The sequence below is a fragment of the Lonchura striata genome, chromosome 2 (genome assembly GCF_046129695.1).
Source record: "Lonchura striata isolate bLonStr1 chromosome 2, bLonStr1.mat, whole genome shotgun sequence".
Taxonomy (NCBI): Eukaryota; Metazoa; Chordata; class Aves; order Passeriformes; family Estrildidae; genus Lonchura; species Lonchura striata.
Window position 1 is genome coordinate 100,692,130 of NC_134604.1, and position 25,617 is coordinate 100,717,746.

General features: G+C 42.4%; 1 protein-coding gene across 1 annotated transcript; it reads right to left on the reverse strand.

Moving 5' to 3' along the window:
* Positions 1-6,483: 6,483 nt before the first annotated feature.
* On the reverse strand, positions 6,484-15,478 carry RBBP7 (RB binding protein 7, chromatin remodeling factor). The gene is made up of 12 exons (XM_021532348.3): positions 15,303-15,478; positions 14,908-15,052; positions 12,979-13,121; positions 12,353-12,526; positions 11,927-12,042; positions 11,234-11,394; positions 10,207-10,333; positions 10,040-10,117; positions 9,414-9,490; positions 8,460-8,517; positions 7,835-7,945; positions 6,484-7,034 (listed from the first exon to the last, which is right to left on the reverse strand). Exons 1-12 carry the CDS (start codon positions 15,316-15,318, stop codon positions 6,966-6,968), a joined length of 1,275 nt encoding a protein of 424 aa, XP_021388023.1. The 5' UTR covers positions 15,319-15,478; the 3' UTR covers positions 6,484-6,965.
* Positions 15,479-25,617: the final 10,139 nt, after the last annotated feature.

Here is a 25,617-nt window from a genome sequence, read left to right on the forward strand (position 1 = left end):
TATTGGACTCTGAGTTTTTCTTTAACATCATACTCATGTCTTCTAACTGAACCTGCTGAAATTGTATTTATTTGGAAAGTCAAGTGTGAAAATTAAAAGACGTTGATATTTGATTTCAAGTGTATTGTTGGAAGAGCTGTGCTGGGAGGGGGCTGCTCTGGGGTCGTGGCAGTGACTTGGACATACCTGGTGGGAGCAGCCCAGGGCAAGGGGTGAGTAGGTGCTGCACTCTGCTCACCTCGCCTGGAGTGTCTTAAGGTGAAGGTCACTAGGACCATGAAGGTCAGGCAGTCTGGCTGAACCTGCTTCAAATTCTGCTCATGCCTTCTCTCCAAAAATTTACCCATCATAGTTCATTAGGGTGAGCTGTAAAAAATGTGGGGATTTATGGTAAAAAATAAGGTTTCCTAGTAAATTCAACAAGTGCTCCACATTCTGTCATACTCTGTGGAGTCCTTTGTTCCTAATGTGCACTCCCTTCCAGTTTTCTAATACTGAAAATAGGAACTTTACTTTATAGGAACTCCCTTCACTTTAATTATTGGTTCAATAATTAGGAACCATTAATGAAAAAGGTGTGGAGAGACAAGCCCATGCATGGTGACCCAGTGACTACAAAAAAGTGTTCTATTTGCCTTTTTTGGTATATATGCTAACATTTGGCAACTTCCCTAAACTAGGTTTTGTTTTGGAGCTGGTTTTGAGTTCAGTTTTCCTTTGTGTCTATTTTTTCTAGGTAGCGTTTGGAATTGCTCTACAACAACATATGCTCTCTGACTCTTTGAAGATAGTACTAGTTTTTTAATTTTAAAAAATTTAACTTGTTTGACAATACCATTGTATAAAGTGAGGAACAGGGTTCCTAGCCGTGAGCCTTTTCTAGAGCTGTGCCAAGTATTTTGAAACCCAACCACACTGTCTGGTCTTAGTTGTTTTCCTTCTACTAAGTATTTGTATCTCAGGCTTGCCTTCTCAAAGGTGCTGCCTCTTCTCCTGTGTAAACACCACCTTCCCTCCTTTCTTCCTGTGCATGCTGATACAGAGGTCAAATCTGGTATTACTGCCTTGGATCTTCCCAGTCTTGCTGAGTTCCTTACAAAAACTGGTCAGATTTGCAAGCTTTTGCTAGAGGGAAATTTGGTCGCAGTTAATAGCTGGGGATTTTGGCTTTTTCATTTTTTTTTAATCAAGTGCTAAGTCTCTCCTGCTAATGCAGATGCAAACGTGTACACGCGTTTGAGCTGTACTTGTCTAGTGAAGGGTAAGAGTGAGGGGAGAACCTCTTCCACCAGCTGCATTCTGAGCCCTTCAGGCAAGTGTGTTTGATGTAGTCAGAGATACTTGGTTTTAGGCCTTCAGAAAGTCACTCCTCACAGATACTTTTTGTTCCTTTATTGTCTGGCTTTGTTTCATTGGGGGTTAAGTTTTACATTTAAATTTTGATAATTTCACCTTTTTCTTCTTGTTTAGCTATTTCTTCTTGAAGGAAGGTTGTATTTCCTTCTAACAGCCTAACTCAGCCTCATCTGTGTTAGCTTTTACAGACCTTACTGACTGGCACCCATCAAGCCTGAACTTTTAAGTAATTTAAGAATACTGTGGTATCCATGAAGACTTTAATTTCCTTTAAAACTGTTTGTTATCTTTTAGCTTTGGGGTTGCATGTTGTTTTGGACTTCTTGTTTGAACTCGGATCTGGGCTGCACTTGTTTTATGGTCTGGGACACTTGAAGCAGGCCTTTGTGTATTTCCAGACTATGCCAAGAACACTGCTTTTACAGCTCTCCTTCCAGAAAATAACCTCTTAGAGCCTTTACAAGTTTAAATACCCTGCTATATCTCACGATATTTCAAGCTGAGGAAATGAATTTAAGTCACTCATTTTTAAAATTAATCTGAATACAGCCATATGAGAAGTATCCATATTGATGTAGTTCACTATCACTTCCACCAGATTTAAATCCTGGTGTTAAGCATCAAAGTATCTACCTCAGTTCTGCCAAGTCCATGATGATACTGTATTTAATCCATGTAATTTGTTGGTGTCGTCTGGTTGGTTTCTACCCTTTATGCCTATATTCATACAAAACTATTTGATCTTGGTCATGCTGCCTGTTTTATAAATCCTTTTCATCAAAGCTTTTGCTGGGTTTGTGCATCTGCTGTTTCCTGCTGGGTGGTTACTGAGTCTTCCTAACCCTTTTCTCCCAAATATGGATTTTATGCACTGTTGATATTTTAAAAGAGCAACCCATTGCCTTTTAAAGGGGAAGAATAGTTGAACTCTCAAAATATTCTATTATATGGATAACAGATGTTTGATTCTGCTTGAACTGGGGGAAGCTTTGAGTTTGAAATTCAGAAGACAGAAGCTGATGTTGGAAGAATTATCAAGAATCTACACCACCAAACATCTCAGTGGCCAAAAAGCAGCAGGTCAAACTGGGTGTTTCACTTAAATACTTGTTCCCTGTAGAGAGTTTACACAGCTTTCTTCAGCTGTTTCAGTGCTGAAGTGAAGAGGCATTGCTTACACATGGAAGACAATAAAGTATAGTATGGCTGTGGCTATGTAGCAAAAGTTACCTGCTATTACACAGTTAATGTTCTCAAGGGTCTTGCATTTTACAATAAAAGCAAATAGAATTCATCATACACAGTAAAGGAAAATCCTGAACTTGCTTTTTGCTACACTGAAGCAAAATGCAGAAAATTCTCAGGTTTGTTGTTGTATAGGTTATCAGTCTTCCAAAATATTTCAGTATCAGTTACATTTAATGCCTTGCAGCTCCTCACATATATTTCTGTCAAGTTTATCTTCAGAGGAGTTGATGATGCAAACCATCCCATTCTTAGGGAAGAGTGGGAGCAAAAATTTGTGATGCACAATAATAGTGGCCCTTGGCTTTATTAGCAGTTAAAGAGCACTCTGCCACAGGGCTGCTGTTCTCCAGAAGTACTGGTGTGATCTGACAAGAGTCTGGCTGAAGATTGTTATCATTCAACTTCCAGAAAACATGTCTTGAAATAAAACAGCTGGTTTAAAATACAGTTTATAGTTTCACTGTCATTTGTGCTGTATTTCAATACAAAGGCAAAAGAATTTAGATTTCTTTAGTGTCAGCTGAAAACCTTGGAGAGAAAAAATACTGTAAAATTACCTCAAATACATACTGGTGTTCAGGAGGTCACTGTAAACTGATAGTTTGTACTTTAGATTGCCTTATATAGTTTTTGTAATACCCGGTGTTCTGGACACAGCCAATACAAAAAAAAGGTAAGTCTCAAAACTGTACACAGTTCCCTTGACAAGAAAGGCCAGTGGATGGTGCTTCCTTTTCCCAGCACATATGAATCTGCAGGAATAACACACTGAACTAAGTACACTCCTTAAGTACAGCTAAAGAAACTCTTGTCTAATGCAATAAATAAGTATCTTGCTGGAGCCATTGTTCAGGTTGACTGTTCTATTACTTCTATTTTTTTTTTAACTTGAACTTTCATTATATTTATTAGTACCAAACAGCAGTGCATAAGCAGCTACCTCGTTCCTGTGGGAGGCAACAGCTTTTAAAATCAAAATCGTATGGCATTCAGCTAAATACAATTCAATATGATGATCTTCCAACATTTCAGAAGCATGCTACTCGGCATTAAAAAAATAGTTTAAAAACTACTTGCAAATTAAAAACTATATCGGTCCCAGCACTGCATTGTCTGTAACAAAACACTTTTAGCTATTAAGATGTAGACTTTCCTAACTCAATACTGGCTCTAGGCCTGGGCTTAGAGCTGCCTAAAAAAGATTGGTGTGAGATTGCTGCTGCTGAAGGAAGCTGTGTAAATGCATGTTTGGAGAGGGACAATTCAGACATGGGGAAAAGCAATGCAGAGGTTGGATTTACTGCTGTACTTAGAAATGTAGGTATAGTTAATGAAATTATGTTCTTATTTTGTTCCCTTGTTAATTACCCCATCCTTTCAGCTGTAAGACAGCAGGCACTGACTGCTTCTCTAGTCCCCAGGTGGCTGCTCCTCTGTGCTCTAGAGGGAAGTAGGGCTTTGTGGGACATTCAAGGTACCTCCAGTCAGTGATCCCTGCAGATCTGAGCTCTTAGCGTTTCAGTAAAGAAAATCGAGAAGTGGCAAATGTTTTCACAGTTGGTGTCAAAGAGGAGCTTTTCACAAGTGAATGGAGTGATAATGAGTAATGAGTTTAAACCCCAAAAGGTAGATTTATATTAGATATTAGGAAGAAAAAGGTAGATTTAGATTAGATATTGGGAAGAAATTCTTTACTGTGAGGGTAGTGAGGTACTGTAACAGGTTGCCCAGAGAAGGTGTGGATGCCTTATCTTGCAGCCTCGTCTGTGGAAGTGTTCAGGGACAGCTTGGATGGGGCTTGGAGCAACCTGGTCTAGTGGAAAGTGTCCCTGTGCATGGCAGAGGGCTTGGCAAACCAAACCCATATTTAGAGAATGCATTAATTTCCATTTCCTGTGCATGGCATTTTAGTGTTTGTACACCCAGAACACCAGCAGGACCAAAGCACAGTCAATAAAGCAGTGGTTTGACCCTTCATGCTGTTCAGCACATCCTGTCCATTTGTCACCTGCCTGCTGAACTCCAACAGCATCTCAGCCTTCCAGAGGATTATTCAAGCTTTTTTGCACCTACCTGCATCACTTTAATAGGAACCATTTTTGAAATAGGTGTGAGGAGCCAAGCCCATGCTTGGTGACCCAGTAACTACAAAGCAGGGGGTGCCCTGGTAACAGCAGGCAGGGAATTAAGAAAAAGTAGCATAATAAAAGCAAGAATAGCAGTGTAGTTCTCCCTCTCCCATTCAGTTAGTGAGGCAGTAAAAAGACTGGAGTGAACAGCCCCAAGCGTATTTCACACACAAAGCTGGAATCACCAATTCTAGAGATGAGCTGTGTTCTACATGTTGGTGCCAAGCAGCCAGGAGGTCTCCTTGAAGTGAGCACTGAAGAGGACCAGCAGCAGGGAGGGGTCATGTCACAGAGCACTGCTCTATCTGTACCAAGAGGAGCCACCACCATGCTCTCAGGGAAGTAGATCTGTTTTTCCAGAAAGCTGGACCATTTACATCTTCATTTCCTGCTTTTAAAGAGCTGTGTGTGTCAGAATGATTGCCAAAAGAATGTAGGGCCTGACCATAAACCACGTCCGAATTCAGTTTTTAATGCTTATCATGTGCTGTCACTTGCACTTCCCCAGCAGGGTGGGGGAGAGAACAGGAAGAAAATCTCCTGGGTACAGCTGGAGGAGTTTCAGAAGTGGGTGAGGGGGAATTTAACCACTTGCTTGCTCCCTGACACAGGTCAGTACCCTGACACCATCCAAGCAATGGTCACCACGAAAGGTTCCCCTCACCTTCCTCCACCCATTTTATTGCTGAGCATGGCCTACAGCAAGGAATATCCCTTTGGCCAGTTGGGATCAGCTGTCCCAGCTGTGTCTCCTCCCCAGCTCATGCCCCATCCCCCCACAGCCTGCAAGCACTGCCCAGCAAATGCCAAAGCACAGCTGCCTTACCAGCACCGCTGCAGCCATAAATCCTCACCACAGGCCCCAGCACCACATCGCTGCTCGATGGACAAGCACTCCTTCCCAGCCAGAGCCAGCACAGGCAGCTTCACTTACTTACACAGCTTGAGCCCAGTGGCCTGCTAACTTCTTACAGTTCCAGTGGAGAGGGGAGCAAGGTATCACATTCTCAGTATCAGTCACTGCTGTCATCTTCTTTTTTTTTTCAGCTTGAGCAGAAAGATCAGGACAGCCAGCAATTAATTTAATTATGGTCTTAAGTAGCTAAGAACTATAAACTCCACTTAGATTTGCCTGACAGCTCCCAACATAATCACCTGTCTGTAGGTCCATGATAATTATGAAGAAATTTTGCTTCTGTACAGGCAAAATTCTTGAGCTTTTCAGTAAATCCAAGGTTTAGAAGCAAACTGTGTTTGTCTATTATTTGTTCAGACACTGATGTATCTTAGGCAGCTATTTAATTGCCTCAAATAAAAAACACAGGTGACACCAATTCACTGAGAGTGCACTGGCATCCTGGTACTTAAGAAAATTATAAAGGGCAGTGCTTTTACCACCACCCAAACACCCCCACAACACACTAACACATAAAACCCACCAAAACCAACAAAATCCAGCCACTAATCACTTAAACACAAAGAAGTTATTTTACTCTGCTCAAGCTTTGTACTTGAACTTGACAGGAGATCAACTGGCTGTCCCCCTGGATTCCCTAAACCTCTTCCTTATCCCCATGCCCTTTATGAAGAAATCAAGTTACGTATTCCAGTGGTTTTTTTGCATGAAGACAACTCTCATCTTCCCAGATTTTTAATTCTGGGCTAAGTCATAAACTAAAAAATACGTAACTTTAGCACCAGGCAGCAATTAAAATTCTATTCTATTACAGAATGCAACAAAATATTGAACTTGTGCGAGTGGACATTAAACACACCAAGTACTTTTTTTAATAGATTTTATTTATGCAAAACCAATCCAAAAGTGATGTGTAAAAGTGAAAAGCTCTTTTTATGTATTAATATAAAGGGGTTTCTTAATACAGTTTCTATGTGTGAAGAGTGAGAATTTGACCATTTTATTTACAGGAACACACTAAGTTTATTTAAAAACATAGACATAGGTATTAAGTAATTCTTATTTTCTCTAAAGCTAATTGCTGTACAATATACAGCTCAAAGTGTCTAGAGAACCAAGGGTATCCCATGACACTTGATTATACAAGCTTTTTGCTTAATACAATTAGGAATATTCTTGTTTTGTTGCAATGCTTCTGCCCAGTGATTGGTTTTGGTTTGGTGTTTGATTTTGTGGGTTTTTTTGGGGGTCTTTATTTTATGTATAGAGTAGTCAAATTATATTACTATGCAATTCCCAGTAGTTCCTTAAAGAAGTTACATTCCTTGAGCTTCCAGTTCAGCTGCTGTTATATCTGGTTCTTCATCACTGTAAATGCTTTCTGCCTGAAGACACAGAACATTACAAGTGATACACACTATTGTTTTTAAACAATCTTCTACACTTTGTATAGAAAAAACCCTCAGTAACACCAAGGTGGCACAGCCATCATTCCCTCCTTGAAGTGATTTTCTCCCTGCTCTTAAAGGGCTGCCAAATTTAGAAATGTATACACATTAGCTACATTTTCACAGCTGCCTTCATGCATTGCTCCATTTCAACAGCAAAAGCAGTAGCCACTTAACCATTAGCCCTGTTATGAACATTTTATTTGGAATTATTTTGACTTCAGTATAAACACACAGAACAAGAGCAGGTACTAAAAAAAGCATGTGACACACATTTAAGCCTGTTAAGAGTTTTTTAACTCAATTTATTCCCAAATTACTTTATGCCACATTTCTAAGACAGCTGATCTATTTCCTGTAATGTAAAGTAATATGAACAGGAGATTTAAAAGGCATTCCTGCTTTACAGCCAACATATGGGGCAGTGGGGGGCAAGAGTAAGTCTTGGCTAATACTGGATATAAGTTTGCACTGCTTTGTTAAGAATAAATCTTAATGTTAATTAGTACCAACCTAGAACTTGGAATCAAGAATTAACTAGCAGTTGCTTTTATTCAAGTGGTTTTTATCTTGGTTTTCTTTTTAAAGTCTTGAACTTTTTGATTAGATCAAGAAGTATGTGGCACAGACAACTTTCAGTCCTTGAAGGCACAAGCTAGACTTAAGAAGAACAAGCCTTTTCAGTTTCATTTATAGAACAAGCTTCAGAGTAACTCAAGAGCTGTTGTGACACTCACCATCTGCCATATCTGCATTATGTTGTCCTCTGATACAGAACAGATTACCCAAGGCTCATTAGGATTCCAGCTGAAGTCTGAAATTTTGGCAGTGTGTCCTCCATGAATAAACTGTTAAAGAAACCCCACAAGCTCCAGTAAGCCACTTCAACTCTAGATAAATCTGTTTAAACCCAGGATTCTTAAGTTAAATTAATCATGCTAACAACTACCCAAAGAAAAACCTGCTACTAGAGATTCACAACAGACATAAGGAAGGTGTGTTCAAGTGCTTCCATTTGCTACTTATGCACAAATGCAGTTGCTGGGACAGCATTTGAGATAACAGTTCCTATTATTACAGCAACAACTGACATCCTCAAAATGGTCTCTCTTCACACAGGGCTGGTCTGTGAAATCCAGCCATATTTCATTCTGATTGTCTCCAAGAGTACTTACAGAGTCACACAAGAAATGGGGAAACCTTCAGAAATGAAGAGAGGAAGTCTACAGCAAATTAAAGCAATGGACTGGAAACCAGGGAGGTGAAAAGATTTATGAACAGCTGCAGTTTTAGCAGCACAGTGACAAAACCTCTCCCTGCCACACAGCATGTCAGCAGACTGAAACCTGAACAAAAGGGTACCAGCAGCTCAGGAGGTCCATCTTCTGCATCCTCTGCAGACTGCTCTTCTCCAATTTTACTGCAAGAAAATAGTTCATACTTTTCATTAAAATGACAGTTGCATTCTCTGTCAGCTTAACTGAACAGTTCCTGGCCTTTGTTACCCACATTTGCAATTCGTATTTCTCACTGTGAAATATAAGCACTAGGTATAAAACATCAATTGTCTGGCACTGCCATTACTGAAATGGAATCTTAACTTGTGAAGTACATGGAGGCAAAAATTACTTACTGATGTGACACCTAAAGATTTTTAGCTTTTTTCATATTTGTAGCTTTGTAGATTTTAAACATATAGTTGTATGATTTCTAGTGTTTTTCCTGCCCTCACATTTTAGAATAATTGGCCACACCTTTCTAACACATTCCTGAAATTCCTTTTAGTCTCATTCTTAAGAACAAAATTTCTGACAAAGACATCTTATTTTTCACCAGAAGCTGAGAGACATAACAAGAAATAGGGAAAGAAACTCCTGGACCAACTCCAAAGGGGCAGACGCAAGGATGTTTTACTGGGCCAATTGATCTCCTATTGGATGTACCTGCTACATAAACTAATTTATCAATCTTTTAAAAACTGCAGAAGTCCTTTGTCACACATACGCATATAGCCATATTTGTGCACCTGAAAGCTTTCATTAGAGCTTTTTATCCTACCACTTTAACACTGTTGCAAGTTTTGTCTTTTGTATCTAGGCAACAAGTGGACAACAGAAAACAATGCTATTAGCAAGAAATCCTGATGGAGAAGTAACTTTAGATGTACTGTGCTGTTTTTATTAATAATACCCAAAAGACCAGGCCTGAGGTAAGGAAGGAAAGCTAGAGAACAGCACAAATCAAACCTGCCAAATAATGCAGGCCTCTTTTTAACCATCTGTTCACATACACTAACAGGAAGGAATTGTTCCTCACCTTAGATCCCATATGTTAAGGCGCCGATCACTACCACTTGAAGCAAGAATGGTTTCGTTATGAGGAGACCAGTAAACCTATTGAAAGGAAACAACTTCAGTGGAGCAGTTACTGATTTCTAAAGCATATCCTGAATAACCAGCACCCTGGCCATTAATTTGATACTCTGTAAATCAGTTTCTTCCAGCACAGAGGATATCCAGTAGCTCAAACAAATTGCTTGAGGTATCTCATACTGAACAGACATTATTTCACTATTACAGATTTATCATATTTCATGAAATTTGTCTAAAAATCACTGTTACTTGCACCTAATTAAATAGGCAAAGTTCACAAAATTAGGTTTGAATCCAAATCCTCTCTACAGCACATTATTTTAGAGAAACCTTCTACTTAAGGTACTTGTGACACCCATTATCTTTTTAGCAGTAAGTTGTTGTCTACTTGCTTCAAAGTCAAGTAGGGAAAGGCAGAAATAAACTACACAGTACAGATTGTAATTGTCAAACAACACAGTGAATTTTGGTTCAACAGACTTATTTGCATTGCAAGAAGATAAATCTACATGCTCTTGTCCAAGTCAGTACCCTTGGGTTTTTTCTACAGCTTGTAAATAGTTTACCCACCTGAAAAATCTCATCCTTATGAGACTCAAAAGAATGGAGTTTCAGCTTTAAGTTTCGAAGATCCCACAGAGCCACCGTCTGGGAGATGCAAGCAACAAGAAATTGGTTTTACTATAAAGGCTTTCATCTGCACTACACAGGAATGTAAAGTATACACACGTGAAAACCTTGTCAGCAGAGCCAGTTGCCAGAATGAACTCGCTGTAAGGATTGAAGGACAGACAGTTGACCTCGGCTGTGTGAGCATCCACTGAGTGACTCGGCTTGGATGTGGTGTTAGATCTTGTGTCCCAGCTGTGGCAGTGGAGGGTTTGGGGAAGGGTTGGGGGCAGGGAGGAAAGAGGGAAAGCAAACAAACTTAAGTTTTTATAGGAAGTTCTTTTTCACTACAGCTTTTATTATTAAACTCAACTCTGAAGTTACTGCTTTCATTCCAAAACCTTCAGTATTTTGTGTCTGTTGTACATAAACAGCATGCACTATGAAGCTGACATACATATCAGTTACATCTTATTTTCAAGTGATGTGAACACATTAAATGGAATGTAAATTTCAGTGAATCTGCACCATCACTGTAGCTGATTGCCATAAAGAGCTACATGAAATCACTCCAAAATTCAGACCTTTTTTTAATCCCAACTGCTGTAGATTAGGTCCAGTGGCAGTGATACTATTTTGGTTTTACTTTTTTTTCTTTTATATATTCTCTGTATTTTTTACACATATATTTGTAGCTTATTGTATTAGTGATTAGTTTTCCATGCCCTTTCCCTAGGCAGAAAGACAAAACATATTCCAAGGGCCCCTGTCCTATCTTGGTTCTCCCTGGCTACCAAGGTTGAAAACAGCTCATAGAGACATATTTTCATAAACAAAGTACAGCCAGTACCAAGGGAGGTGCTCCAGAGAAAAGGTTTGACCTGGAGGGTAATTGCATCAGCACTTGTCCTCCTAATTAGTGCTTTTTTAGTAAATTAGTGTAATTGACAAACTTATAAAACTGTATGCACCCCCATGGGGGATGGGCTTTTGTGGACATTCTTCCATAATTGCCCTGGAGGCCTCCAATAAAGATCCACTTTTATATTACCTACCATACTAAGATTATCTCAAAAGTGTGTTTTGTTTTATTTCTAGGTTGAAAAAAGGCATCATCAGGACACAGCAGGCCCTACCCAAAAATCTCTAACTCACATCATAAGCTTCTGATCATCTGCCACAGATCCAAACAGAGACTCATGGAGCAGGTGCCATGCCACGTCTTCCACTACTGCAGAGTGCCCAGTAAAGATGGCTTTTGCATCGACAATCTTGCCCTCTTTGGGTCCAGCATTTACATCCCATAAACACACCGTCTGTAAATAAGCCACATTCTATTGAAATGCAGACTCTGATTGTAGCATCTTTCAAATAAATAATCAATCACACTCTACATATAAAGAGACAACACGCTTGAAGCAGTTCTTTGCTTTTGAAAAAGAACACTTACTATGCCATAAATGAGAGCTAAGTTATCAATCAGTCTTCTGCAAGTTCAAGTCTCAAGGATTATTTAGAAGGTCACAAAAGCAATTTACACTTTTGAAGTTCACAAATAAATTTACAAGCTATTAATTATTGATCTTTGAGAGTCTTACTAATTTATGGTCTTGACCCAATCCAGTTTAAAGGGTTTTTTCCAAGAGACAACTATAAAAACATTCTGCTTACATCAAGAACCTTAAAAAGAACTTGTGGTTAATGACAGCTTAAAGACAACTGAGAGGCTTTAGAAATGTAATTATAATATCTGAGAGCTTTGCACCAGGACAGATTTTCTTAAATTTTCTACTACAGCATAAATTAGGAGTTGGGCTTTTTTTACAGGGGTAAAGATGTGGTTTTTACATGATCATCTGATGCACTGAGAAGATGCCCACTCAAATTTGAGTTCCATGATAAGCCATAGCCTTCCTTCTGGTGTCCTCTTAATCTAAGGTCAGGATTACACTCCCCACTTGGGTCTGAAAGACAGAAAATTCCTTTCATTTAGCATGCCCTTGCACATCAATCCACAGAAGCATCATTATCACCAGAGAACTTTGTTTCTGTTGAAATAATTATATTTCATACATGAACCTCTCCAGAGAGTGCTGCTTCTACCAAGGTTCATTGATGAAAGTGAGGACAACCAGGAAGTTAGAAGTCACTGAAGATATGGGCTTTCTCCTTTAGGTCCCAGAGCCCAGCAACTCTCTCCCAGTCACAGTTAAACACGAGTTTACCCCTCTTTGGCAAAAGGCACTTTTCTTAGCTCCAAGGAGTCTGACCCACCTGGTTTTGAAGGATGTTTAGTGTAGTCAAACACCAGCACATCAGCAGAGGGTGTTTTTGTTGCAATGATGCAGGGATTCTGTGGCATGTAACGGGCACGGTTCACTTCACCCTCATGGTTAATTTTAATCTCCATCTCAATTTTGCCAGTCACAGATCCGAAGCCACCATATTCTACAGTTGTCAGAAAAATGTCAGTTTATCCCATCCATTATTTTAAGACTACTGAAACAGCATTCCACAGCATCTTCCCTACTCTAAGAAACAGTGGTAGCACCTTATTAAACACAAGCAAAGACTAGGAAAGACTCACACCATGTAACACAATAGCTTTAACACTTCTGATATTTAGAATCTTCTTTCAGAGCTTTAGTTTTAACTTAAGGTAGATGTGTACCAGTTTTTACCACAACTGAGAGCTGGTAGAAATTCTAGTAGGAATTGCATATGAATGTTAACTAAGCTCTTCTGAAACAAAAAGTTTCTTATTTTTAGTTGTCTAGAATTAGTGTGGACTGGTATTTGTCCACTTTTGTATTTCACATAAACTTAGAATATCATTATTAGAACAATTGAAAGCAGTAATGATACTGCTCAAACAGAACCTAAGAATGCTGCATACCCACCTCCTTTCTCACTGTCAGACTTCAAAGCATCAAACTGATCATTGTTGGGAATCTGGACTCTGGCAACAACCAGGTGGTTCTGCTCATCAGAAGTGTGTGTTCCCAAAATCAGCCAGTGCAGAGCATAATCCTTTCCTTCTGGCCTGTTTAGAATAATAAATGTTGGAATAAAATTATGTGCTCAGTTCCAGAAGTTCTGTAGCTTGCATCAATAACTCTAAAGATGCAAACCTCTTCAGGGAGCTAGAAAAGAGACACTCCCCAAGAGATCCTCCCCTCTGCTGCAAAGACTTGTGTATTAAAGCAAACTGGACTCTGCCATGAGCAAACCAAAGACACAACCAGCAAGGCTCGAGTGACAATACAAGGCATTAACATTGCCACTGTGACTTGAAAGGCACAGTTAAGAGTCTGCACAGCAGTTAAAGGAGACACCAAGACCTACTTTGGTCTAATTTCCCTGGAGTCTCAGAGTATTGATTTAGGAAACAATCAATACTCCTTTCCATAAAACATAAATCCTGAAGAGACAAGTGACAACCTACTTTAGTTACTTCTATTAGGAGCTTTAACCAGCTATCTGAACTAGAACCAAATTTCTCTACTGGTGGTTGAATGCAACATTTAGTTAAAAGTGAACAGCTGGATGGATGGTGCCATTTATCTCTGAAAGGACAAATCTGAGCAGTAAAAACCAAGCAACCTCTGCATTCTTGAATGCAACAAACTAATTATGTTTCCCAAATCCAAACAACCCAGAATAATTTTGGTAATCATAAACTACCACAGGTATTACTACACCACTTCTAAATGTAGAGGGGAGGGAAAAAATACCAAACCACACAAGAAACACAATGCACATGCACTTACTTGCATCAGGAACAGGTGTCCCATCATGTCAGATGCCATACAAAGAGGCAGTCCTTGCCTTAAATTGCTTACATATTTTGACAGTGGATAATTGGAAATACCAGGTTTTAAACTGAATATTAAGCCAATCTGCAAAATACGAGGCAAGCAGAAGTGTTCCTCATAAGGGCTCCACACCCTCAAATCCCCACTGCATTTTCTCCACGCCATGACTATTTGGCTCATATCTCTCAACATCATCCCCAAACACTTTGGTACACCAAATGAAGTGATCACCTAACCAACATGTAAAACATCCCATATGTGAAGTGGAACTTTACAGAACAAAGAGACCATCTTCTGATAACTGCATTAAGCTTACACACAAGGTATTTTTAAATCAACCTAATTCCACATTACACCAGTCCTTGTCCACCACCTCAGTGGAACCCTGAGTTGTTACTGCAACAATTTAAGTTCTGTAGCAGTTGGCACATGAACAGATTCTATCCCCAGCTTCATTCTTCTTTAAGAAATGAAACTGAGACTACAATTTTTTCAGGGGTATGTGGAAGAATGGGAAATTTGAACATGTGAATTCAACAATGAACCAAGGACAAAACCAGGATGCAAAGAACAAGTTTTAGCATAGTCTCTTAAGTAAGTCCAGACTTAAAAGATATCAAGCTTATACTGCACTATTAATACTATACCTTGGACAGAACAGTATATATTAGTGCACATGCAGAAAATCAGTCTTTAAGAATGAGCTGATTTAATATATAGATTTCTCGATCATAATTAACACTAGAGGAACACAAGATCTCTTATTTAGAAATAAATTGAGAAAGATTTCTGTGTTCACATCTCACAACACCTTCTGCTAGGCTAATCTAGACTTCGGCAAAATATCAACTTGTAACCTTTTTCCTGCAAGCAAAATAAAGCGCTACGAGATAACAAAGAGAACTGTAACCCAAATTGCTCTCGTCTTGCATGGTTTTTATCCTCAAGGTACTCAGCACACACGGTTGACGGGAAAGGAGCCGAGCGCCTCCCCGGCACCTTCCCGTCTCTCACCTGCTGACATCAGGCAGCCACTGCACCGTGAGGCTGGGCCACTCCAGGGCGTGGGTCATCACCAGGTCGTACAAGAAGGGCGTGTTTTTCTTCCAGATCTTGTACTCCTCGCTGATGACACGCTCCTCCACCGTGTCCTCCAGCACTGCAGGAAGGGAAGGGATGAACTGAGGGTGGAGGGGGCCGGGGCTCTACCGGGGCGGGACAGGAGTGGGGGTCCCGCAGGGCCATCGGGGGCGGCCGGCGGGACGAAAACTGCAGCCGGCCATCCCCGCTGCCACCTCCCGCGGAAGCTGCTCGGGGAGGAATCCCGGAGCGCCCCAGCTCCGCCATCCCCGGGCTCACACACCCCACACCTCACCCGGCCGGGGACAGGGGAGGGAGGGGGCTCCTACCGTCCGTGCTCGCCATGTCGGGCGGGAGGCGGCGCCGGGAGGCAGCGCAGGGGGCAGGAAGAAACGGAGGAGACAGGAAAAGGGGAAAGCAGGGAGGGAGCGCGGGCAGGAGGGAGAACAGGGCGAGGTGCCGCGGGGACGGCCCCCGGCCCCCAAAAGGCTGCCGGGCCAGGCGGGGCCGGGAGAGGCGAGGCGGGGCCGGGAGAGGCGAGGCGGGGCCGGGGAAGGCGGGGCCGGGGAAGGCGAGGCGGGGCCGGGGAAGGCGAGGCGGGGCCGGGGATGGCGAGGCGGGGCCGGGAGAGGTGAGGCGGGGCCGGGAGAGGTGAGGCGGGGCCGGGAGAGGTGAGGCGGGGCCGGGGGAGGCGGGGCCGGGGATGGCGAGGCGGGGCCGGGGAAGGTGAGGCGGGGCCGGGGGAGGCGGGGCCGGGGATGGCGAGGCGGGGCCGGGGAAGGCGAGGCGGGGGAAGGTGAGGCGGGGCCGGGGAAGGTGAGGCGGGGCCGGGGAAGGCGAGGCGGGGCCGGGGAAGGCGAAGCGGGGCCGGGAGAGGCGGGGCCGGGGAAGGCGAGGCGGGGCCGGGGAAGGCGAAGCGGGGCCGGGAGAGGCGGGGCCGGGGAAGGCGAGGCGGGGCCGGGGATGGCGGAGGCGGGGCCGGGGAAGATGAGGCGGGGCCGGGAGAGGCGAGGCGGGGCCGGGGAAGGTGAGGCGGGGCCGGGGAAGGTGAGGCGGGGCCGGGGAAGATGAGGCGGGGCCGGGAGAGGCGAGGCGGGGCCGGGAGAGGCGAGGCGGGGCCGGGGAAGGTGAGGCGGGGCCGGGGAAGGTGAGGCGGGGCCGGGGAAGATGAGGCGGGGCCGGGAGAGGCGAGGCGGGGCCGGGAGAGGCGGGGCCGGGCCGGGGAAGGCGGGGCCGGGGAAGGCGGGGCGGGGCCGGGGAAGGCGGGGCGGGGCCGGGAGAGGCGGGGCCGGGCCGGGAGAGGCGAGGCGGGGCCGGGAGAGGCGAGGCGGGGCCGGGGAAGGCGGGGCGGGGCCGGGGGAGGCGAGGCGGGGCCGGGGAAGGCGAGGCGGGGCCGGGGAAGGCGAGGCGGGGCCGGGGAAGGCGAGGCGGGGCCGGGGAAGGCGAGGCGGGGCCGGGGAAGGCGAGGCGGGGCCGGGGAAGGCGAGGCGGGGCCGGGAGAGGCGGGGCCGGGGAAGGCGAGGCGGGGCCGGGGATGGTGAGGCGGGGCCGGGAGAGGCGGGGCCGGGAGAGGCGAGGCGGGGCCGGGGAAGGCGGGGCCGGGGAAGGCGGGGCCGGGGAAGGCGGGGCCGGGGAAGGCGGGGCCGGGGAAGGCGGGGCCGGGGAAGGCGGGGCCGGGGAAGGCGGGGCCGGGGAAGGCGGGGCCGGGGAAGGCGGAGGCGGCCGCGCTGCGCTGTGGCCGCGAGGTGGGGCTGCAGGTAAAGCAGCGCGCCCCCGGACACCTATTAAGTATGTTTTACCTAATGAGCCCTAAATCACATTGAGAACGTGGATATTGATCCCCCTTCGCAACTAGAAATTATAGAATTATTGAATGGTCGATTGGCTTAGGTTGGAAGGGACCTTAAAGATTAGCTCATTCCAACTACCCTGTTGGGCAGGGATACCTTCCGCTAAACCAGGTAAGTAAATCTGTAAGTAAGAATGGTTACAGTGGCCACAGCTGCATAGTTAGTTTTTTCAGCAATGGTTCTGAATATTGCCCCATTTACTAGAAGAAAGGCATGTTTGAACTATTTTTAATTGCAGTTTTGGCATGGAAGGCACTGAATTGCATTGCTGAACTGTCAGACACACAGGATCAGTTGGTGTTACCAGTGTTTTAAATTCTGTCACTCTCTAATGGGGTCAGTGGTGGTGTCTCATACCCTGGCAAGTGACATGGCTTTGTTTAAGTGGCTATGTACAGATCAAACATATGGCCCTGTCACCATCCAAATCAAACATACAGCCATACCACCCTGCCTGCCCAGCCTTGCTGATCTCTCCTTTCAGCTGTCAGTAAAAGATTGTGTAAGGCCAGTTGGATGGAGCTCTGAGCAACCTGGTCTAGTGGAAGGTGTCTGTGCCCTGGTCAGGGGCATTGTAACTATCCCTTCCAACTCAAACTATTCTATGATTCTATGATTTAATTTCTATGATTCTATGATTTAATTTTACTGCTTTCAATTCAGCTTAAATTAACAGTGCTTGCCTTAACCAGGGTAGATCTTTCTGGCAGCTAATAACACTTTCCAGAAAAACAATGGAAACAGAGGCAGTTAAGAATGAGGTTAGAGTCTCCCAAATGCCCTTAAAGATTCAAAAGAACTTTTTGTCTCCAAATAGCATGTGTTTTCTTGCCATGTTTTAAATTACAGTTCTAAAATGAATCCTTGCATCAGTGTTAAACTCACAGAGATGAATCCTGTATCACTAAGGCTTATATGCCTGGAGTCCCAGAAGGGAAAGAAATCAACTCTGTAGTGGAGCTCACTGTGCTCAGCTATAGATGGTGGGAGGAGAGAGAAGGAAACAGAAAAATAATAACTGGCATTTCAAAGAACACGCTTCATGGACTCAGCCTTCTAGAGTCTGGACACCAGTTTTTCAAACAAGGAATCCAGTTCTGGAAAATGTTTATGTCTAGCAAAGGCAGGAGACTCTGAGGCTCTTAATAAGCAGCCAAAGGTTGCAGCACGGGAATCAGGGAATAAGACTAAGGAATGCAGCCAGCTCCTCCAACTGGAAGCTTTCCCTAATAAACCATTGCTTTTCTGACCAGTGTGTTAAAAAATATAAATCTTTTGGTGAAGTTAAATAAGTATATCTTAATCTTCGCCGTAACCCACACAGATTGGAATTATACCTTTGCATGGCTTACTTGTTTAAAATGAGAATCCTGTTGAATTGCACGGAACCTGTACAGCAGTCAGCTCCATAGGAGTGCACGAGTTAACACAGACACAGAGCCTTCTCCTGCCAGATGTGGCACCAGCTTCCCTTTGGCACTGCTTACTTGATGCTTTGGTGTTTGCTGCCAAGAATGTGTCTACTCCTACGAAGTGCTGAGGCCTTCCTAAAACGTTTTCAGAATGAAGACTGAACCTTTCAGAGCCTGTGTGTTGTTACAGAGAGTTGATCACTTAAACTTCAGATAATGGATAAAGGAAATCTCTGTCAGGCTTCCTGGCTTTAAGTGCCCTCTGTTAGCTCCCCCAGAAGGGTGATTACGTGGCCCCTTGAAAGATGAAGCACGTGTAAGCATTTGGCTGTGATGCTCTTTGTGATTTTGCTGTAAACAGCAGTATTTGTGGCCACAGCTTACCTGGAGTATAATAGGGAAAATGTGAATTGCTTTTGAAATATGATGGATAAAATTGTTCAATTATGTCATGTAGGGCTTGGCTGAACTATAAGTGAAGAATTGCTCCCCAACCCTCCACAATTTTTTGCTGACTCTGTTTAGGATCTGGAAATCAAGTTTGATTGTAATAGGCTCCAGAACTAGTGCTAGCTTTGGTGAAAAAAAACCTGTTATATCTAGATGTCAGAATGGTTGGTAAGTGACCAGCGTAGTTCTCTTCTCCTTGTTAACAATTACACTTGCACACAACCACATTTTTTCTTTATTTAAATCTGTGCACCAAAAATCCTGTTATTAAGTGCTCTTCTCCTGTTGAGATTTATCATGGAAGAGATGATTTATAACACTACATCTATCAAAGACAGCACATCATCGGCTCTTATGTTGGTTATTTGCAATTCATTGGCATGGTCATATCTGTGGCCACACATCTAAAACATATCCTTTGATTCCCACACTTTGTAAGGAAAGCAATTACACAAAGCTGTTGTTCATCATTTGCAGTATGTGTAAAATGCACCATAAATTAGTTCTGAAGTGAAAGAGTGACTTGAATCATAAGCTTTATTTTTATTGAGCTATACTTCTTTCAAACCTAAGCATCAAATATTGCATCTTCATTTCAGTAAAAAACCATCTCCTGCATCCTCAATTGTATGTTCTGCTTCAAATTACAGGCATATTTATGAATAATTATATGCACTTGTTAGTTTTAGCTTAAAGACATTCTGCAAAGAATTAGCTGGCTTGCTGTTGCTTCTGTCTCTTATACATTATGCAGAAGTGATGGATGTTCTTAGCATAACTCAGCAAGTAGGTGTAGGTATTACTGTGAGTGACCATCTCAGTCATAAAATTGTGTAAAGCAAAGCAAGTTTGCACAAAAACTCAAAATTACCTATTGGAAACGTAAAATAGCAGCCTCAATAGTTATTATACTCTAACATGTTTGCTGTCATTGCATAGCCCCAGTAGCCTGTTTGGAATAATGCCTCATTTTCTTAAAACATGTAGATAAGAAAAGCACACTTCATTTTAATTCACTCAGAATTTCTTGAAATGTGACCATGTTTATTTTCCCCACTGGTCATCCAATATTTATTTTTATTTACCCAGCAATTATCATCTCCCCAGTATCAATCACACCTAGCCAATGTCCTGCTGTCACAAAAGATCTTGAGCTATAGCTGTGTCTTGGACATGTTCTCTGGGACATGCAGTTTGGGATTTGCCTAATGACAGCACGTCTCCAATAGTTCACTTCTAAATAGCTGTGATTGTGTTTTATCCTGATGGGCAACATCTGTGTGCTTCACAGCCATGTGCAATTGGCAGCTCTTGCTTTGCATTGAATAAAGTGCATTTATGGGAATGTCAGTACTTAGGAGAAAGCATGACTCACTGGGATTATATCCAGCATTGTAGACAAATATTCCTCTTGCACCTTCTAGGTGGCATTGCTCCCACCACGGGGATGCTGTAGTGGGAACTCATGAGCTGTAGGGTTCGGGTGACTAGCACTGTTTGTCACACTTTCAGCTGACTGCTGTAGCTTGTATTGAATTTCAAGCTGCAAATGAGAGGAAATCTTATAGCAGTCTAGGGATTCTTTCAGTATTCAGGAATATAGAGTGTTTTACCTTTGAAGTGGAATATGTTTTTTCTGTAAGGTACAAACCAAACTTGTTCTCATATAACAAGTACCCCCTTCACTTCCCAACGTAGCGCTGCACTGAGCTAAGACTAATCCAACCTTGCTAAACACTTTTTTTTTGTTGCTTGCATGGACATGGCAATATTCTCTCAACTACTGGGCTTGCTGGGCTGTTTCTGTTCTCTGTGACATTTATTTAGCATTTTCTCTGATTTTTTAAAAAATAATTCCATGTAAAATAGCAGGTAGATTATTTGAGAAATAGATATCAATGTTTATATAACTGGCTTGGTACACTTTTATTAATTTTGCAGAGTACTGAAACTGGTTGAATTACAGAAAAGCAGGGGAATAGCAGTTTTTAACATGTTATCTTATGAAGTAGTGCTGCATTATGTGCTGGTTTGCATGCTTTATATTTCCAATATGTGTTTTCGCTGTATAGTCTGCTGTAGCTCGGCAGCCTCCGGCCTGCACAGGTTATTGCCCATATGTGGAGTTGCAGACCTGTAGGGATATTAAAAGAAATGGCAGAGAATATTTTCCTCAGCAGAAAATACTTTGGCTTTTTGATAGATGTAGCAGATATGCAAATTTTTACAACAACCTATTTTCCTAGAAGTACAATTGCTTAAATTAATGCAAACAGGGAGATTTTCAATAAAATCAAAGGAGAATTCTGACTTCTGAAGATTCCAGCACTTGGCTTGATGGAGTTCCTTGTTGCTTGTTGCCTTGGCCTCCCTCTTTGTGATCTTGGAGGAACTTGGGGAGCACGAATTGGGTAGTTCCAAGTTTGTGTCTGGAATCAGAGGAGACTATAATCCAGACACTGCTGTTTTCAGTTATATGGAAAGGAGTCGAGGCAAACTGCTGTTTCTCAATGATGTGCCGAAGCACAGGAAAGTCTCAGCCTTTCATGCCAAAGAAGGTGAAAGGGAGTTGTTTATTATAATTCATTTCCTCTTCAGCTTCCACTCTAGGGCTTAAAAGCCTCTGCAAGTATTCAGTGAAGAAAAGTGATCTCCGCTCTTGCCTTCTAATCTTCAGGAATGTTTCTCCCCACCTGAGCTGCTTGGCCTTCTTTTTCAGAGACTTCTCTGAGGTCACCATATGGTTTTCTCTCTGTATTTCTTAACTCTTACTCTTTTGAGATTTGAAGCAATTAATAGTGGCATTATCTTCAGGTTTGGAATATCTCAGAGGTAAATCCACTGAGACAGGAGCCATGCCAAGCTGTTTCAGCTCACTCATCCTGTTTTTGTGGTAATGAAGGTTTTTGTTTATGCTGTTTGATTTACTCAGTCATTATGGCAGAACACCCTCACATGTAATCTTTACAAGCTCTAGAGTTCTTGATTTTTATATTGTCTTCTTTCCAAAGGTTTGAAATACCAAGAACTACAGTCCTGCACAGAGTGTGCATTAATGGACAGGTGTCATGTCAGACATCTGTGCAGCCTCTGGATGGGGCCAGAGGAACTATGGATTCACAGCATGGGCATCATGTAAGGGAAAAAGGAACAGGCAGACAGATCTGCTGAGACCAGGCTGGTGCCAGTTTACATTTCTGCAGTCAGTTCTAAAATTGGTCCGTACCCAAGAAATTAAACTTTTCTGTTGTTTCTGCTGGTTGCTCCTGGTGTGACTCAGCTGAAGTGGTATAGCCACACGTTCAGAAACAAGAGAAACAGGGATAGTGGCATGGCCCTATCGTGCCAGTACCTAACACATTCTTATGTTCCTTGTGCACTAGTTCAATGCTGCTAATGCCATTTTGCTAAACATTTCAGAGGATATTTTTATGAACAGTTTAAGCCAGTGTAAGAGCATAAGAATATTAGCTGGTCTCCCCTCTTGCTCACCACTCTTCTGCTCTGCCCAGTGTTAATATTCATGAGGCCAGTGGGGAGCTGAATCAGATCCCGAGGGTAGCTGATTTTTGGGTTTTCTTCAGTTGATTTTCAACCAGATGATCAGGCTGAGCATACTCATTGCATGTCTTCCTGGTTTTAAACCTAGCACTTAAGGGGAGGACATGGCCATGGGCAAGAGTGGGATGGTTCATTCAGGTTCTGGTTTCAGACGAGTTTGCAGCAGTTGTGAGACTGCACCATGGGCCATAGCAAGTCAATAATTGTAGCACTCTGCTGCTGGTTCACTGCCAAGTCTGGAGTGCTCAGTTCTGTGAACCTGCCAGCTAGGAGTATTGTCTCTGTGCTACTCGTCTGTCTTCTGCAGATATAGAACCTGAGAAAGAAGGTGAAAACTCCATTCACATGTTTTCATTTGCTGACAATGGGAGGAAAGCTTTAAAATTCCTACTTAGTTATTGGTATAAGCAGGATATATAATTAGGACTTCAGTGGCAGACAACCCAGCTAAATATGAGTACAGGAACTCACATTGTCATGGGACACCATTGAGACCTTATTTGACATGCATTTAAAATATTCTTCAAAGAGGTTTTTTTAAAGGAAAAGGGTTTAACAAAATTGCTGCTTTACTGAGAGGCAGCACAACTGGATCAAATTAAATAAAACCTGAATTTTAAAAGCATCTTGTGATTTGAGGTACTGCAGAAAGCCTCTTTAAAAGGTATCTGAGACTAAGCAATCCGTCAACCAAGGAAATCCCTAGCACTATGGGCTTTAGAAAAATCTACTCTTTCATATTTGAACTATTACTCCATACAGATGGAAATCTAATGTAAACAGGGCCTAAGCAACTTGGCCAAAGTCAATTAGGAAATCAGAACTGCTGACTGGTAATACTAGCTCAGCCCCATGCCCAGAATGCTAACATATAGCTTTATAGTTTTGTTTTTCTGTGATTCCCTGCTGTGAGGTGCAGTGAGGGAAGAGTAGAGCAGTGATAACATAACACCTCTGCCCTATTTCTGGGGAAGGACCTGTTTTTTCACTGAAGTTTAGGGAGACAAGCATAGATTACATGATAACATATTTCTATGTGAAAAGTAATTTTTGGCTCTGTCTTACTTTGAGAACCATTGCACATGGGAAATTAAGGAGGGTGTGAATAACCTCATTTCTTGTTTGGAGGAGTAACGCAGATGCAGTAGGTTGGATGTCAGAATGGCTCACTTATTAGTTGTGTGTTACTATAACATCTCCATACCACAGGGACAGGGCAGCATCTCATTCTGTCAGTGCTCTGTAGACACTGAAAGGAGATGCCAGTCATTGACCTGAAGATCAGTCCTTCTCCTAGATTCTGAAAACAAGACAAACAAGACAGTTGGATACAGGAAGACAGGGCAGTGCAAGGTGGCAATTATTGGTGAGCAAAATAAGCAGTTCTCATGGTTGCAACCTCCCTGGCAGCAAATAAAATATAGAAAGAGAATTGAAATTTGAATTTGAAAGAGATACAGTGTGGCTTTGAATATTTATGGAAGAGCTGTGTCTGGATGAAACAAGCAAGTAAGAAAAAGGGAAAGATAACTTTTCAGATGAAACCAGGTTGTTTTTTTGTTTTGTTTTGTTTTTAATTTGGTTACCTCTCAAAGGAGTAGTTCCAGAACCTTGCAAGTCTTCTGGGGTTAACATTAACATTTTAGTTTGGACCAGGAGTGAACTTTGAAGCAAATCTTGTGATTGTCCTCACTTTGTGCACTTTGGTTTACACTGCAGACTGGTCACAGAGCAGTGAATTCTTCTTGAGATAAACTAAATCAGAAATATGTTCCATCTGCCAGTGAGGGGGTCAGATGTACAGAACTAGACAAAAGAAAATCTAAAATTATTAACACCCCCATAAATATATTTAGCATGGATTCAAGGTCCTCAAAAACAATTGTTTTACTCTACAGATCCACTTTTATTCATGGTACTATTTGCTAGTGCTGGACATAAAGTACCTTGTTTCTTTGATATTTTTTGTTGAAAGGAGTATAGCTTTTTGGTAGACTTTCAAGTGCTCTTTGCTTATATTTCTTAAACATGTTGGTATCTGATCATCTGTAGTGCCTCAGAGGCATTTGGTTAGGTAGCATTATGTGCTCTTTTTAGAATTTGCAGTGAAATGCTCCAATTTCAGAACATAGTTTCTGGATTCATAGTAAGCATCTTGTAAAATGATGTGCTAAAGGTAGATCTCAAATGCCTACTCAGCATTTTGGCAGTGGCACATATGGAAACACACAGTTAAAGATAGTGAAGGTCAGAAATTCTGTCTCAGGGGATTTTGACTTGAAATGTGAGAGTTTTAAAAAATATGTTACAGGTTTTAACAGAACATTTGGAAACACTTTTCTCTCTTTCCCATGTGTGGCCATGGAGTCATTCATCAGTCTCCTCTCCACTTACTTGGCTCAGCAGTGGAAATATCTAGGGGCAGTATACTGTTGATCTTGTATGTGTTTTATTAAGGCCTAGCATGCTTTCAGATCCCACAGAAGAGTTCAGAAGAGAAATATTCTGATAACATGTGGAACACAAGAAATTGAAGTGGGCTGAAATGTGGAAATACTCCCTGGTCTCCATACACTTAGAGAAAGGGAAGGGAAGAATTTACCACAGGTTGTTAAGGGGTAATGTAGCACATTCTCACAATCAACCACAGGGAAAAGGAGGGCCCCAGGGAAATGAAATCTGGTTCTTCCCTCAGACTTTTCCTTGGACTGGTAGAGCTACCCACAACCTCTCCTGTAGTGAGGCATTTGTGTCTCTTAAGGCTTAAGTATGTAGGAGATGGTGGTTACAGAAGAATCTCAGTTTCATTGGGACTGCACTGCTACAAGAATTAAGGATAATAAATTTTCCCCCCCTTTCACCACAAATCCGAGGCACGTTTATTTAACAAACTTTTTGTAATACAATACAAATAAGTAGCAACACGGGCATTTAGTAGCAAGGGGAAAAAAAGTAATGCCAAAATTGAAAGCACAAAACCTACCTCCTAAGAAGGGATAAAAGAATACTAAATCCCATGTTATGAGAGTCACGTAACACTTGTAATTCATTCTCAAGACTCAAAAGTGTGCCATGAAGACCATAAAACAATTTTAATATAATAGAATCCTTGAAATACATTGCATTTAAGTAGCATTTTTTCTAAGTAACTTATAGTGGCATTTATGTATAAATTCTGCACTGTTGTTCACATAACAATGCAAAATCAAGTCTGTGTAAAGACCTGTTCTGAGTGAGGTAGGACAGCATGTAATAATGTGCCATGATGCCTGAGATTTTTTCAGACATCAGGTTGCTCCTCTTTTTTCTGGGATAAAAGCAGGTTACAGGAAGCCTGAAGAGGTGCCAAAGTAGCTACTGTCTCAGAAGAG